The 17,529-nt window shown below is 38.3% G+C and overlaps 1 protein-coding gene across 1 annotated transcript in view; it reads right to left on the bottom strand.

The window, feature by feature from the left end:
* The window catches only part of LOC110982497 (solute carrier family 75 member 1-like), a 20,638-nt gene continuing 3,109 nt past the window's right edge, over positions 1-17,529 (bottom strand). The window contains exons 2-14 of the mRNA XM_022240940.2: positions 17,207-17,482; positions 16,199-16,295; positions 13,506-13,609; positions 12,716-12,874; positions 11,587-11,778; positions 11,290-11,386; positions 7,395-7,506; positions 6,929-6,984; positions 6,076-6,128; positions 5,474-5,564; positions 4,029-4,076; positions 3,262-3,351; positions 1-1,627 (exon numbers count right to left, since the gene is read on the bottom strand). Of these exons, the coding sequence (XP_022096632.2) occupies positions 1,521-1,627; positions 3,262-3,351; positions 4,029-4,076; positions 5,474-5,564; positions 6,076-6,128; positions 6,929-6,984; positions 7,395-7,506; positions 11,290-11,386; positions 11,587-11,778; positions 12,716-12,874; positions 13,506-13,609; positions 16,199-16,295; positions 17,207-17,437 (1,437 nt within the window). The 5' untranslated portion in view covers positions 17,438-17,482 and the 3' untranslated portion in view covers positions 1-1,520. The remainder of the gene's footprint in view (positions 1,628-3,261; positions 3,352-4,028; positions 4,077-5,473; positions 5,565-6,075; positions 6,129-6,928; positions 6,985-7,394; positions 7,507-11,289; positions 11,387-11,586; positions 11,779-12,715; positions 12,875-13,505; positions 13,610-16,198; positions 16,296-17,206; positions 17,483-17,529) is intronic.

A 17,529-nucleotide genomic window follows, 5' to 3' on the forward strand; every position in this document is an offset into this window, starting at 1 on the left:
TAGGACGAATGTGTCTTTTTTCGTGATTCACAATGCTCTGAAAGTGAAATCTATAGAAGTGATATTTAGAAACTGTAATCAACATTTAGGCTGAGTAACCACTCTCTGACGAAATTAAACTTTCGTTTAACAAATGCAAGAAGTGTTAAACTAACCGGGAAAACCTATATAAAAATAAATTAAAGGAACTATGCAACTGGTTGAGAACGGCAAAACCACCGTCAACTAGGGTTGCACATTTCCCGTGATGGAAGATCTTTTCTTTCCTACCAAGTTCCAGCTTTAAAGACACAGATACAACTACACGTATAAAATGAGACACGGTATGCTTAGTCTTAACATAACATGATTTATATTGTGACCAAAGTTTTCAAATCTTGTCAAAATATACAAAAACTAGCTTGGTTAATATCTTGAGTAGAAGTGTATAATGGAAAGGCTTTGTAAGGAACTATTGTACAACTAAATGTTAAAGAGTAAATACACTATAACTGAGCATACGTTCGTCCATGTTGCCTCAAAGGCTTGCAGGTAAGTTTAGCAGCCGTTTATCTCCAGTAACAAAGCTCAGAAAGCACAATGGAACACCCAAGGCCACGCAAAAACACTTTCATCACGAAATTTGTACAAGGCTGGCCGCGTCAAAATTCTCCGTATTTAATTTGCACTTCATATCCTTTGTTTAACGTATTTAAATAAAGAGTTAGTACTGTAATTCTAATGTACACAAATTTACATGTGAGAAGAGCCCTCAATATCCCTCTTGTGAATTGTGCGCCGTTATGTATCCCTCAGGTATGTACTTATATATTGCCGTGAAAGGTGATTAACCTGTCTCATTGCGATTAATGTAAATCTAACTGTGTGCCATCTGCAAAATAAAAGCTTTATATTAGTAAAAAAAATGTTCCCTTGCCCTTTTAATATCATAGATAAAACAAGACGTCTAACAAATACCTACCTATGATTACGGATCCGATCTACAACCTTATCTGATCTATTAAAAATATACAGCTTTGCACCCTTCACCAGTATACTACAAAAATAAGTGTTTCTATTGAAGTAATTAATACTTAGGTTTCAACTTGTCAAAAGATGCAAAACAGACCTCTTTTTCAAAATACTAAGGCAAGTGTTTGCACATTTGTTTGGATTGAGAGTAGTTGTGTTATTCAATACTCAAGGATTTGTTACACACAAATATCCAGTCAAGACCATGTCTAATCCCTTGACTCCGGCTTGTGACAATGATCCTTAGGAAAACCATCTCCATTGTTTGGACCATAATAGCATTTAACCAATAGCATTTGGAATACGAAATAAAATCAATCACATTTTGTTAAACTGGGTTTATTTACCCATAAATGTTAAGGATTTGGTTTATTTAAATTTCATTTTTCAATTATTTGCCAGATATTTTGGGGGATAGTAGTAAGTGATCGCATCAACCTTTCAAATATTCATGTTTATAATTTGCATATCACAGATGTTTATCATAGTTTAAATCCGGTGGCCTCCCCTCATTGCTCCACTTTGAGAGGAACCACTCTGGAGAGACCAACAATAGGTAGGATGAGCAGGACTCCACCCACAGAATAGCAGACAGTTGGTCCCAGACTCCAGAACCCTGTACATACAAAAGAAAACCCAAGAGCTACACATTAATACACGAGTATCTTGGAAAATTCCATGTTTTTCCTATTTAAACTCAAACTTTTAAAAATATTATAAAGATTCTCCCAACAGCTACTGCAATTTCTACACTATTTAGGCCAGTAACTCAAGCACCTACAAATGCATCCATACAATGTGTATGCACATGTGTGTGCAAATGCCAAAGCAACCCTGCAGTTAGAGACACCTCTTGCCACTACACTCCTCATTCAAATCAACACCAGAAGCACACTCTCTCCTCTCCTTTCTTCCCTCAATGTCATTCTAGCATCTGCAAGTGCCATCAAAGGTAATGTAAATTGTGCATGAATAAAAGAAACTCATGTAGGACGTGAAGGAAGATATTGCAGCTATATGTTGGACTTCTTTTCACACTGTCTTTAGTTTCTTGTAGGAATTGGGCTAAGGTTGAAAAATTGACTTTTTCTTTGGGAGGAGGAAAAGTATTATTCACCTTAATTCTGGAAGTACTGGGTTACCTTGTTTACAAAGCCAGTTTCTAAAAAATTCTCACAACTGCACAGTAATAACAGAGTATTAAATTCACAAATCAGAGAGAGTTTTCAGGCACAAGAAAAAAGGTGATCTGAGGATTGGCAAGCAGATATGATGCATTACTTCAGTATGTATCAAATAGATGCACTCTGATCCAATGGAAGTCAAAGATAGAAACATTGCATAGATCTAATATGCAACAAAAATACGTCCCAAATATTTACCTAAATGCAGCTTAAGTACATGAATTTGGACTGATTCAAGTGCTTGTAAAACACAGCCAATTCATCTACTTAGGGCATGATTTGCTGTAAATGGAAACAACCGGATGATCATCAAGCTCTCAAAAGACACTTCAGAAAAAAAAAAAACAGCAACATACAATAAAACTAGGTGAAAACAATGCTGCATGTATCTGCATCCAATCATAACCTAGTTTTCAGTCCAAATTCTTGAGGCAATGTACAATGTAAGACAGGAGTATGTATAGGAAACTGCACGTTAAAATGCTTTCTGTCTGGCTTTTTCGGGCTTGAACAGAACATGCCGTTTCAAGGGTGCCTATAAAATGCACATGGCAGTTCTACTCAATGTTTTGTTTTTTGAGAGGTGTATTTCCTGACAGAGAATTTTATCGAGTTACATGAACAAAGTATAGTATACAAACTTCTGAATCTGAACCGTACAGTGGACAAGGCATCCATCAGGAAACATCACACCAACTTTTTAATATTTTTGGTAATGATACCAAGGATTCCACTAAGGCACCCTAAGCACTGCACTAGCTTGCAAGCCTGAAGACACCTCTATAGAGGGGATGATGAGAAGCAGTTACAGTTTTACAGGTGGAAGGAAAACCCCAGAGGAATACTCTAGGTAAAGCCCATGGAAACAGGTAGGGACTGAAAACCCAATGCACATGTGGACAGGGCCGGGAATCGAACCCAGACCGCAGACGTGGAAGGTGAGGAAAGAACCACTACGCTAACCTGACTCCCTTCAAATGACACAGCAACAGTGGAAACTTTGACAATAATAAAGTGGTATGGTGGGATAAAAACCTGAACAAATAAGGCAATATGTAGTACTCACACATAGACGCTACAACTGGCCCAGATGCTCGTGCTAGTGCCCCTAGTGATCTGAAAATACCCATAATGGTGCCCTTCTGGTCCACTGAACCTGGGCAAAAGCAGTTGTGAAGAAACTACATTTAGTCATTGGTGAGGATTGAAAAAATGTAAGGAAATCATATTTTCAAGGCTTGTTCAAAACACTGACATTCATACATGTATGTGAACGCATCCTGAGGATTTTCACATTATACAATTCACTTCTTTTGATGGTTAGAAAAATTCACTGGCATCTTGGGGTGAGGTACATGTAACTACAGTGAACCTTACACTCTGCACAGTTCCCCTTATTGGTTTCAGTTCACTCACTTGACAATGCACCTTGGTATACTGTCTAAGTCTCTCCCTCACAGTAACAGCCATTCATACATGCCCCAATACTAAATTAGTAGAGAGCCTGTCCCATGGGCAATTTTAACAGATGACAGATCTACAAATTGATCTTGGTCCATTGCCATCCCAAAAGGCCCCGTCCAACATAAATATATATGTAGTAGCTGATGATTTCCATTACACATTTAAGCTCTTCGATTTTTTTTCAGATTGAGAGTCACAGCATAAAAATGTAAATTTATTCAAGTCAATATATATCTATAGAATTAAATTAAGAAATGTTTTATTTGGAGCAATGGACCAATGACTGAATGTTGACATGTACATTAAAGTGAAACACTAAGACCCAATATGCAACATAAGACTTCGGAAGAAAGACAATTGAATCCTTACCATATGCAGATACAACAGTAGTCATACAGGACACCACAGTACCTGCAGCTGTAGAACATCACAAACACTGAATTATATACATGTACACAGGTTGTTATGACAGTTGCTGATGTAAACTGTACTCCTCTTGGATGGAGAGGAGGGAAGGTACACTGACAACTTAACATTCAGTCACATGCTCATTAATACACAAAAAAGACTCACTGTCTAGTTATTTAGACCAATATTTTGGTGAGGTATGAGGTGTAGTGGGGTAGGTGTAACATAACAATTTGACTTGGTGTGTAATCAGTTGATTTTGTTCAAATGCCTGATTTTAGGAGTTTGATTTTTAACAACCAGCATTGAAATGGCGCAACAGTTTTTTAAGAAAATGGCCTTTAAGGCTTGTTTTTCCATATTAAAGCAACTCTGACATAAAAAACTAACAAGATTTCAACTCTGGCTGGGGTTTGCTCAAAACTAGCACGTAAGTGCTAATAACTTATTTCCAGAGATGAATAAAAAGTTGAACTGATGGAACACTTCCTGATCTAACACTCTTGTCTGGATAGAAAGCTGAATTTTCTCTATCTCTGGCTGCTCTCCCACTGACTGTGTACATTTCACTTTGGTTACAGTCCTGTCATAAACAGCACTCACAATATGGTGTAAATACAAGATGACACAATAAAAACATGAGATGGTTTCTGTTACAATGCTCTGAATCAGCATGAATGGAATGTCCAAGTCATAGACCAGCTAACAGTGTGTGAGCTTAGTGACAGTCACATGAAAAATTGTGCTTAAATGGAATGCTAAAAATATGAGTACTATAAACCTCAAAATAAAAACATGGAAGTAGAAATTATATATAGCCATAAAGAGAAATCTAACTCAATTTTGACTATTTCATAGTTTCCACGTTGTCAAACTTCACATCATTGTGGAGGGTCACTCATTGGCTTTCAGCCCTTCCATGTTGTTCACATTATTTTAAGTGGTAGGAGCCAGGGTACCATGCATGCAATGCCTCGTGTCCACCACACTGTGCATACAATGCAACTCAAACTATTCAACATCATGAGGGAAAGTGGACTTTGCCAATTACCAACTAACATAACTGTTTATTTGTCCACACAACCTCATACCAACATACATGTACAGTAAATATCTACATCACTTTAGATGGTGTATCAGTCCATGTGTTAGTCTGTTAATGACTTCATGTACAGAGCCTTAAACATGTATGTTGTAGGTGCATGGTGCATATTGTAAACAGTGCATATAACTTAGAGCATTGGTTTCAGCGCTGCATAAATATAGCATTGTTTAGTCCTTCTGTTAATAGGAATCAACTGTAGCTTAAAATGAGTGGCAGAAATCAAGCCCTTATTTTCAGGACACAGGTGTGGTAATATTGTTAAAATTTAATTTGAACATGTGGAGGTCTAGGGAATACATACCAAAAGAAAACAATGCTAGGCCAGCATAGAACGGCACTGATGTCTGTATGCAGCCAATGATGATGAAAGATGGTATCAGAACCAAAATCCCCTGAAATAAGGTAAAGTTAGATTAAAACTCTTAAATGATCATAAAAGATCTAAAAGAAATTTACATCTTGATGGCAGTGTGCACCTTCCCCGGCAGAAATACTCATAATGAATTCATAATGAACTAGAATTCCCACTTTTAATACTTTTTGTAATAAGGACCAAAATTCTTAACATTGAAAAATTCACTTTGCGCGCACACTTTGAGTCTCTCAGAGTTTAGGCAAGTTTTGGTGATGATCAACTCACAAATAAGATCAGGATTAGGTAATTGTTGCTAAAATTTTCCAATTTCAAAATAAAGGAGTCCTGATTAGCATCTCAACATCTCCTGGGCTGTTGAAACTATCAGACTTATGCAAGGAATGGTGGAGTCTGGTTGTCTGTTACAAAATTCAAATTGAGTTATGTTTATTAATGGGTACAATTCATGTTAAGATTTAAGACACTCAATGAACTGTGTGTCCATAAGACACCAACTTAACACAATCCAATACTTTTATTTCACTTACAATAATTGCTATCCGTTTCTCCTTGCCAGGGCTTATTCGACGCACATAGCCACCTGTCCCAAAAAGAAATGGTAACAGAAATGTATCACTCTTGGGGAAGGTCATTCCTCCAAATAAAAACACACACAAGTGTATGCATCTTTTTCAAACAGAATGCAGAAGAATCAAGATGTGTGGGCTACGGCATTGTGAAACTCATGACGCAGTCATTTTGAACGAAAAGCACCATTGGGTCAGAATATTTGCCTTATACATATAAGTGCTTGCAATAAATTCAGTGGCAGGCATATGACTTCAGTAACTTGTAATAAACAGGCCGTAAACGGGCACACCATCAGAATGCATCCAACTGGTCTCTAAAATTCATCCTCTACCAACTGAAATTATTTGGAAAAGATCAGTTACAAGGAAATATAACTGGTAGCACAATTATGACCTCCAAATTGTGGTTTTTCTGCGACAACCAAGGGAACAAATTATCAGTGTCTAAAATGAGACCAAAATATGAACCGTTGGAGCATTAATCATAAATCTAGGCACATACATGTAAGTTCCTTTCAAATACTTTGATAAACATCTGCCTGGGTTCCGGCTCTGCTGTATGTGCAGCAGGTACTGCCTGTAAACGTCAGCTGGCCAACTAGCCTTTGACACAAGACTTCTCATTTTAAAATTATCTTTGGTGCAAGTCTACGGAGACTTTCTTTATTTTCAGTATTTTCATGGTAGATTGCCCTTTAAGCAAAAAAGAACTCATCGCCTTATTGGAATGAGCCTTTAAAATAAAGAAATGTAACAGCACAGAATGATTGAAGGTCACTTGATGTTTGATATTTGAACTCTAAAAACTCACCCTGCACTAGAGCCATGACAGCACCAATGAAGACAAACATCTTACCCTGCTGCATACTGACAATCACAAAAACAAAAACAAATTTGACTGTATTTGACTGTATAATGACTACCTCTTTTTGAATGTGCTTAAAAGAAACCTTTTTTTACATACATCGTATACAGTGGATGAAGTTTAATAATTTTGTCGGCTTGCTTCAATCACTTTCCTGACAATTTGGAAAAAAGCTTCTTTCCCATACTTATGCTTTTTTTCAAGATAAGTCACGTGAAAGGCATTTTATCAACTTTATTTAAATAAAAAAACTCAGAAAACCTTGATCTTTGTGTGTACTAAAATTAACACACATACAATTGAGTTCCTTGGATCTGAAATGCCTAAACTCTGAATTGCAATACGTTTAACTTTATAAAGGATTTGGGCACTCCCAGAATATTACATCAGTCCGACAACTGTGTCCTCATACCTTGTGTATTGAAATCTTTGGTGAACCAGGAATGTGAGAGTGAACTCTAACCCTGAAAATATGAAGAGATACATGAAGTAGCATAGACCAAGCAGACGAAGCATCCGCAGTTCTGGAAAAAAGAAAAATACAATCAAAAATTTGAGGAATGTACATGAATGTTGATAAGTATCATTCTTTTTGGGTGAATGACATACACATAAAAAAACCCAAAAAAGAAACAAACAAAAGTCAAGACTAGATCCAGTATCACCAAGATGTAGATTATGGGGACCTTTCCTTGTATGGTAGGTCTTTGTCTTAATCTCACAGGCCTGTGCCGGGTGTCTGGGTACCCGCCCATCGATATCAAAACCCAGTTCCATTATTTGGGCCGGGTACCTCTAAAAAAAATTGAAGAAATTGAAAACAAAAATAACATGTAAATGAATTGGGAACAAAAATCCATGAATAAAAATGTCTATGAAATTTAATACTGAAAGGCAGAATGACTACAAAATCACTGTGCTTAGATTTTGAAAATAATTTTGAGGTATCTCCAAACACAAGGTTGACTACTGACCATATTTTCCGTGGAATTTAAGGATTTTTGTAGCTGTAATCTTACTGAATAATTTTTGCATTGCAGATCTACATGTAGGAAAATGACTGTACCAAACCTGTGAACAAGAGGCCGAAGAAATTTTGTCTTTTCAGGCGGCCGCGCTGTTGATGTACACTTGCATGACTTTACCAGAGGCATGGCTGGAGGGGGTTCCCCCCACGAAAAATCATTGACCCCCACTGGCATATCCTGATGTGATCACGATTATGTACATGGTTATGTCCAACATCCAGTCAGCCCCCCCCACTTTAGCGTGAACCCCCCCCCGTTCACAGAATCCTGGCTACGCCACTGGACTGTACATGCAACTTACAAACCCTGTCGGCCTATGATGACTTTTGTGCTGAAGTAGTAGTGCTTACTGTTTTGAGTTAAGGGTATTTTTGTTAATAAAACAATACCAAGGAAAATTACTTTCTGTCGGGATCGACAATGGAGCAAGAGCAGACCTGCGTAATATACCAGCGGTACTGAGACTTCACGTGTGCAGTAAGTAGCAATCACGCACAAATTGTGCAGTTGATCAGCCTTCCATTATCAGATGGCAACCAAAGCAAAACATAAACCAAAGAGTCAGAGAACCTGTTTAGTTTTTGATATCAAGAAATGTGCCGAGTCGTTCTCACATTTAGTTTCAAATTTACTTTTAAATGAAAGAAAAAATAAATTTTCTCAGTGATTCAGCAGAATGGTGGACGATGAATCGAACCAAAAAGCAGGACGGATGTTTTGTGTACAAAAGCATTTCAGATCTAAGTGTTTCTTTTGTTCGAAAAAAGGAAAATGTTAACCGGTCATAATACAGTCGACGAAGTACTTACACAGTAACATCTCTACAACTCGAACTTCAGGGAATGGAGTTATCCTAAACATCTTTTTTCTATTTCAATAAACCCCTTTATCGTAGTGCCTTCGTGTGGCAAAACTTTCATATTGCTTAGACTTATTTACAGTGTGAAGCACTGCACATACCCTAGTCCTGTTTTTCACTTGGGTTTTGCTATGTGTGGTCACATGACCTTTCCTTTTGCTGTTATATGGCCGCTGAAGTGTCAGCGATTGGATTGCCTGAAGGGGACTGCAATTGGGCCCCGCGACAGCAATCAGGTTAGCTTCAGTAGCTTGAAAGCCAGGATTTGTTGCAGTTTCACGTAATGATGGTTTAGGCAGCATGCATACATCTGGTCACAATGAGAAAAAAAATGTGCTTGGCAGTGGTAATGACTCTAGACCCTTGACTTGTGTATGATACTTAAAATGCCATTTGAAGCATTTGGGTGGCGTTATTATTCAGAAACGTCAAAATAAGCAGATATAGTGATGTAGGCAAGTTACGGAGGTATTTTTGTACATACAAGCCATTTAAACACATAACATATGAAGCACTGTTCAGGTCCGTACGTGACACAACGGAGCATTCATCATTTGTACACATACATTCCATGTGTACATAGACATGCGACATTCGGGACATTTCCTTTGCACGGTAGCTGGGGCATAAGTGGCTTGCAGATCTGTCGTCTATTCGTCAAAAACTTGTTTTCCTGTTTATTTACAAAAAAGATTTTGCAAATTGAAGGTAACAATTTTGTTTGATAAAAAGGTAGGAGAGATTTACCCTGACGTTTAGAACAATGTGCTGCTTGCTTCCTATGTATGAAAAAGAGCCAATGTTTCGGGCACAAGGTCCGCTGGGCAATGCCATTTGTTTAAAGTGTTCTCTTTTAACGGTAACTGGTTACCCGATGTTGACAAAAAAAGGGCACCTGGTTCTAAAAATACCTATAAATGCACACCCCTATAGTCTCAGGTATACCCAGTAGAAACAAAACTCGGAGATCATCTCACACAGTTGTCTCTGAGCCAACAGCCAACTCCTCCAACTTCACTGCATGTAAGACAACTGTTCTGAGCAAGCAGCAATGAACAGGCACTGCCAATATCTCCAGCAGGCAGTGAATCTAAGAGTCTTCAAGACAACTCGTCAATCCAACAAACTAGGCCAAGGGAGTCAAGTCCACTCTGTCCAGACAAAAGCACACAACATCCTTGAACCCTGCTGAGACCAGTCTATCCACATCCCAACAGAGTGAACTACACAGAAAGTGAACCCATCATCATGAAAAAGACAAACTACAACAGTGTCAAACATGTCAAACTTTGCACTGATTTTGCATTTACACCTTTTCAAAATTATGAATTTTATTTCCTGAGTATAGTAAACAGGGAGTATCCCCAATGCAGCATTCTTGTGCAAATGTGTTCAACTTTAATCCATTCTTCAGCATTGCCTGGCACTTGGCTCCAGTTCAGAATAATCTGATGTTAATCTGTAATAAATCTGTATCTCATGCCATCCAGCTCCACTTGCCCTACATTCTTTGGCAAAAGCAAACTTACCGGTATTTCCAACACTACCAGTGTAACACATATTATCAAAACTTGTGTGACCCTCAGTAGGGTAGTATCCTGGACTGAAAAGTCCAATGAGCGGGTCAACCACTTTCTGAACCTCACTCTTCACCCCACTGATCAGTTTTGATGTCAAAATCTTTATTTACCAACGTTTGCACAGATGGAGCATGTCTCACTGCCATTCATCCATCCCTCCATCCATCATGACCTCACTCTCTCTCTGAGTACACAAACCTTTCATCTGCAATGGATCCCTGTTCTGACCCACATCACCCGTGCTTCATCCTCAAGGATAAATTCTAGGAGCAATACCTGTGGTGTGTATGGCATCTGCTTAGCCGTAGTGCTGGCTAATTTGTTCACATCTTTCTCCAGATCACCAAACCTTCTACACATTCCTCATCTGGCATATTGGCCATATAGTTCAAAAGACTTAATCCTACAGCAGGGGAGTGAACCTGTTCAGATTTCAAATAGCTTGTTTTCTATTGAAAACACCATGGAGTGCTTCAGGTATTACATCCAATTATATAAGAAGTTACCAAGCAGAGAAGTTACCACCTTAATTCTTGGGACAAGATTTATGAATGCAAGGGGCAACTGTTTCAGCACACATGTACAGAAAATCTCAATACTTGAAGTGTTTCAAATAGTCCATTGGTAACAAAGCCTATTCCTCTGGAAGGCAATAAACCTTTTTCTTTATGTGCATTTGCTAACAGTCAATGTTCCTTTCAAGCTAAACAAGATTAACTTGGATCATGGCATTAGAAAAGCAGTGTTTCCAAAGTCACACTTGAGGGATAACTTGAGCTTAGGAAAATGCACCTCCGTACATTCTGACCCTTAAAAAAGATTCTGTAAAAAGTTCATTACCAGATACTTTCAATTTCTTGACAGCCGAGAAGAGAAACAGGGAGAGTGGACTGATGAGATCACATGCATCCTTGAAGCTACTGCCAAATGACTTCGCCTGCACAATAAGTCAGACAAATCATTCTAATTCAATCATACCTTCAGTGATTCCAAATGAAAATCAATTACGGAGTCAATAATGAACACTAACCATAATTCCAAACCTTCTAATCTCACGTAAGTTTCAACAGAAATTTACAAGAACAGATGACAACATGACAAAAATATAAAGTGCCATTTATTTTGTGTCCAACTTACTCGTTTGTGCATTGGTAGTGTCTCTTTGAAAAGCAAGAAGATGAAGACAATGTCAGCCACAGCTAGTATGATTGCAAACAAGGCTGGCTTGACGTACAAGGCCTCTCCCTTACCACCTGCTGACATAGCAAAATAGGCTCCAATCATGGGCCCCATGATAAAGCCCAAGGAGAAGGCAATTCCTATGAGTGCCTAGAGGAGAAAGAGAAATGACAAGGATATGAGAGTAGGGAAAGCATTTGGTATTCAGCTGACAGATTCCTTATACATGTATCTACCAGTATCCAACTTTATTAATAATATGAAATAGATGGACACCCTCTTTGCAAAAAGCAACACATCAATCGTTGGAGAACTGAAAAAATGGTACAAGTATAAATAAGTTAATTCACCTGTTATGGATTACTCTGATATTCTGTCAGTCAGCAGGTTGGTCGGTTCATGTATGGCTTGAAATTAGTATGCCCTGACATTTCATGTTTTTTGTTAATGCTGTAGAGGAAATCTGCACTGCTACGGAATCACTACTGGTACTTCCTTAACAACAGCTATCCTTCCAAACTTGATTTGAAACCAAAATAGTCAATGCAAATGTTGGTAACATGAACAAAGTAGTGACCTCACAATAAATAAGTACATAAAATATAATCCACGGCAGAATTTCCAAACAAAACATATTACTGGTAACATGATACGATACCAATAACTATAAAGTTTTGTTATGAATAGATGTATTTCATTGAATTCATGCTGATACATACCTCTACTGTCTGGCTTCCAATAAAAATGTTCTGCTGATGACTGTATTATCTTCAACAATTTTTTTAATCAACTATGAAATGTACTGCATGCACATAGCAATCCAATGATGTAGCAACAGTGTTTCAGTGTAAATCTCAAAACAGCAGAAAGTGCTGCAAATGAATCATCTACACATGTAAATAATGTAAAGCATGTTAATGTACATGTAAATCCTATTGTGTACAGTGTTATGAACATTACTGCTTTCAAACATACGTGTATAACCATGAAAGTTTCATCAACATCTGTACTAGTTGCCGATCTATGCCCTGCATACCGGTACATGTAACCACTGAGGCTGGGTTCATTTGTATTCTTGTTGACCTACCATTCCTTTGCCTCTGGTACTGGCTGTGGACACATCAGTCACAATGGTTGTGCTCAGGCTGACGTTACCTTTACTGATGCCTCCAATGACACGTGCAATGACGAATAACGTAAAGTTGTGTGAGACAGCCCATACGCAGTAGGAAATTGCTATGCCTGTCTGCATAATGACAGAAAAATATGCCAACATATGACAGACCCAAAGTACTTCTGATTCACAAAGGTCACACTCATGATAAAGCACAAAGGTCACACTCATGATAAAGCACAAAGGTCACACTCATGATAAAGCACAAAAATCAATTCACATGCAGCCTTATAAATCTTCCTCAGGTTCAGACAGTTCACCCATTCCTATTGATCCAGAGCCCATCATGTGGGTAGTTTTTAAGTCTGAATGCCACATGATCACAACAGTTTGTAGATACTTGGCAAATGGTGGTGTGTAAATTGGCTGTGAGCTACATGTTAATGTACAGTGAATAATAAACCTCCCCAAAATTTGCATTATGTGCACTGTCCATCATACTTCGTTGTATTTGCAACCGACAAGCTTTGGTTTGGAAATGTACAATTCAGAAGTGCACAGATACAGGTACATGTACAAGACTTTGGAATATTTGGTTTCTCCCAACACTTTTGGTAGTTCAGTAGTTAAACACAGGTTCTGCATTTCACTGTTTGTTATAACACTGTTCCACTGTAAAAACGGGCAAAAAAAGGGGAGGGCAATTTAGTAAGTGTCAGCCACTCTTTTGTGGCAATAAACACGCAAGCTCTTAATATCATACCATTGTCACCAACATCAGAGGTCTTCTACCATATACATCTGATGCAGCACCAATGACAGGACTGGCTACAAACTGCAGGAACGAGAATAATGACCCAATCACACCTGTAAAAAACAGAAACGCAAAACAAGAGATACATGTAATATCTCACTAGTGCTGGCAATATTGATTTTTTTTTTCAAATTCAATTTTTTTTTCTGAGCAATAACACCAACAACATGATAAATTGTTTGCAAACTGTGCTGGGTTTAAGAACTCCCAGATATTGTACATACAAGTGTTGTAATGCACAGCCTGCAAACAATAACGTTTCACTACCTACTGCATGTAGCTGACAGAGATTGTTTGGTTCATGCTTAACCTGATAAAAAAAGAACCTGATAACAATATCTGCAAATATTTCCTTGAAAATCAGTCACCACTGAACACCTGCAGCATGAGCACTGCAAACCATGTGGAAACAGTTCATTAACAGGAAACACTGTGGAAACAAGCTTGAATTTTTAATTGGTGATGTACCGGTATATATGCCAGTAGTTGGGGCAAAAGGATGTCATACACCCGGTTTCAAAGAAAACTCAGGCTGAGGATGAAAATTGCCAACATACCGGTAAAATGCGGACATAAAAATGATGTTGAGGAAGTCACAATATTTTGACAATATTTCTACTTCTACATGTACATGTAAAATATTGGTGATTTCAATTTTTGGGTTAATATCATAAATATTGTCACAATGCTATCATCATATTTGGCGGTTATACATGTACATCTACTGGTACTGTACATGTACATCCCATGTGTAACCTGTTAATCCTGGTTGCACTATGGATCATCTATGCCAAAAATCTTGGTTTTCTACGTCTTAACTTGATTGAGCAAAATGCAAAATGTAATTAATACATATTGTCATGCGTCACATACTGTAGCATGCCTTTTACTAATGCTTGATTTACTAATCTGCCTCATATGAGAACAAGAGATGCTACAGGTACGTTTTACACAGCATTGATGTTCCTGAAGTGAAGCTCACCATGTGTTTCAACACGGAAAAAACATTTAACACTCGTAAATTTCCTTTCAGCAGCAGTTAAAGATGGATGGAACAAAATTTACAAATGTACTTACATGTAAAGGCAAGACTGTTTTGCCATCAAAATGGACATTGTGTTTTTCTTTAAAAATAGAAATTGCTCTTTTGTTTCAATAAAGTTACATGTATGTGCGTGTATGTATATTAACATGTACATAAACGGTACACATACCAGGGCTCTCAGAATCGGTAGTCCGACGTCCCGGGACAACCAAAATATTTTGTCAGGCAACCAAATGTTCCAGGCTGCCAGCCCGATGGGCAAGCACCTGTTTTCAGCAACACGTTTTTTTGTCCGGCGTTTTGGACATTTCAGCACCATGCACAGAAAAAAGATTGCAAAAAAAGACCAAAAAAAAATCAACATCCTAACCTTGATGTTGCACGACTGTACATGTTCGGGTAGGTGCACCGTGGTACGTATGGTCGAATTGTTGGCATGAACAACGCAGCCGTGTCTGTATTCAGTCGATTTCCTTGTTCCAGATTGCTAAAACTATATTCAGTCCCATTACAGCTCAATTATCATCAAATTCCAATGAAATGGGGTCAGGAGTCTACCTTGTAAATGTATATTTTCAAATTTTGAGCTTTTAATTTTTCTTACAAGATCGACAAATGTGACGAGGACACTCTTCCTAGTTCTGGATCGGTTTATACAGTTCTGGATCGCTACACATAAAAAGGAGTCAAGCGTAAGCCCATTTCTCTGCCCAAACCATTGTAACAAGCATATTTTCTAGTAAAGCAAGTCTTATTTTAAAGGGGATTTGTTTACATATTAAAATTTCAGTGCATCAACATGGATGGCCTTCATAAATGTTGACTTGACTTTGCTGCTCATCGAGCCGTCGACCAAAAATCCTCCCACACCGCAGTTATGGATCCCAAGTGGAGCCATGTTGAAGAACCCATTACGTCACGTACAAATCTGTTGCGCACGTGTACATGTAGTTGAGTTCATGACGTTCGTACATGTAGGCCTATTTGCATGCGCGATCCGAAACTAGGAGAAACATTCATGAAATCTTGCGTAGTGAGTGACCTAATGACGTGTAATTTTTCTGGTGTTGACTTTTTGTGCTCCCATGTTTTTTGACAAACAGGAGACTTTTATGTTACCTTTCAAAAAAGAAAGTCGTCTTAGCGTGTAATGCTGCAGAGCAATAGTTAAAGGTGGCATAGGCCAAGGCCTATTCATTTCAAGCGATAGGGAACTAGGAAAATGGCTGTAATTACTGAAAGCTTGGAGACCATGTGTGGCTAAAACTTCCTTGTTGGGCAACTGAAAATGAAGTTTGGGCTACCAGATTTTAGACTCCCCTGCCCGAAGGGCAACTACATTTTTAAAAATTTCGTGAGCCCTGCATAGCCTACATGTACATACCGGTACAGCTGATGCATATGAAGGATAGGCTGTGGAATGTTCAAGGCATGGTTAACATGTAAAAGCACCATGGACAGAGGATGAATGCAGTGCTAACTGGCCCCCATGCTGTGTTCTGTGCTGTTCTTTATTACTGTGTTCTTCATTATACATGTATGTACATGTACCGTACATGTAGCCTTCTTTTGGGGGAAATATGGACTGAATTCTTACCCCCAAACAGTACAGAATTATATTTCTGAGTGTCAGGAATTCCAAGGAGCTCCCTGAAGCTGTCGATTTTGGACTGCAATTCTGGCAGAAGACCACCCTGTAATGAAAACAATTATAAAAAAGGATAATACAGTAAGCTAGTTAAAGAATACGTACATGTACACATATGTAAGTAGATAATTAATACAAAACCTTGAGATAAACAGAAATACATTTGTGTGCATGTATTTGGGTCAAACCTGCAACATCGTGTCCATGACGCTTTTTGTTGACGAAAATCCCTTTCACCATTCCGTTCGGAAACAGCCACTATATTTGGATCATGCCATTACATGTATGTTCTACAGGTGATTTTGAATTCGCAAAGTTTTTGCATTAAGAAGATCCTTTCCTTAAATAAAATTTAACTTCACACTGATCCAATTTATTTTCTGCTTTGCACCTTACACTCAGCTTCCTGTAATTTCAGCTTACAATGTGAATTTCTGTTGGTATATTTGTAGCAGCTTATTAGCTTTATTTGTTCATTGATGGAGACTCCCACAGCATCTGCAAACACTACACACAAGAAAATTGGCGTCTGTTGAAGAATGTGATGTGCGAAGTGAAATAAACTCTTATACGATGGTCGGTTGACCATCGTAAAAGAGAGAACAAAATTTCTGTTTTCTCAAAAACTAATGCATTCTGGGCGGAAAAATTTACAGACTTATTGAGGCCTTATTGAGGCTTTCTTTCGAAAAACATACTCAAATTTGGGGGATTTTACCAATGCTGTACACTACCTTTAAGGTTGTTGGTTGAGACACAAACTTCAAAAACTCTGAACACCATTGGTCTTAATGTCAATTTGTGCTAAGGGCTGCTGTTACAACAACTGTGATTGCTACCAATAAGTTTCAGTTACAGTTTAATAAGTAAGCCAGTAAGCATCTCCATTAACACTTGCACAAGGCTGGGACAGAGCCCATAGGACATCCATCATGACTAAAGCAAGAGTGAACCAACCTGATCATGTTGAGCATAGTAATCCAGCAAGGATGGCAGAAGAGGTAGAATCATGGTGAATGCAAGTAGGTCAATCAACAGGCTTAGGAACACAATAGAAATCATCCGGTGGTTGTCACTATCATCCCGCCTCTTCTGTACATCCAACTGCCTGGGAGTAAACTTGCAGCTGGTGTCATTACTCTGGTAGTTGCCATTGGCATTGTGCAGGTGGGCATTCTCTTCCTGCATTGTACTGTGTCAACTCCGCGTAGGGTTGATAGTAATACTTCAAATCTGCAATTGGTTCGATACCGGTAAAGATGGGGTGCAAAAACGTTACT

The sequence above is a fragment of the Acanthaster planci genome, linkage group LG13 (genome assembly GCF_054643075.1).
Source record: "Acanthaster planci isolate LZ-2023a linkage group LG13, COTS_SCS, whole genome shotgun sequence".
NCBI classification, from domain to species: domain Eukaryota; kingdom Metazoa; phylum Echinodermata; class Asteroidea; order Valvatida; family Acanthasteridae; genus Acanthaster; species Acanthaster planci.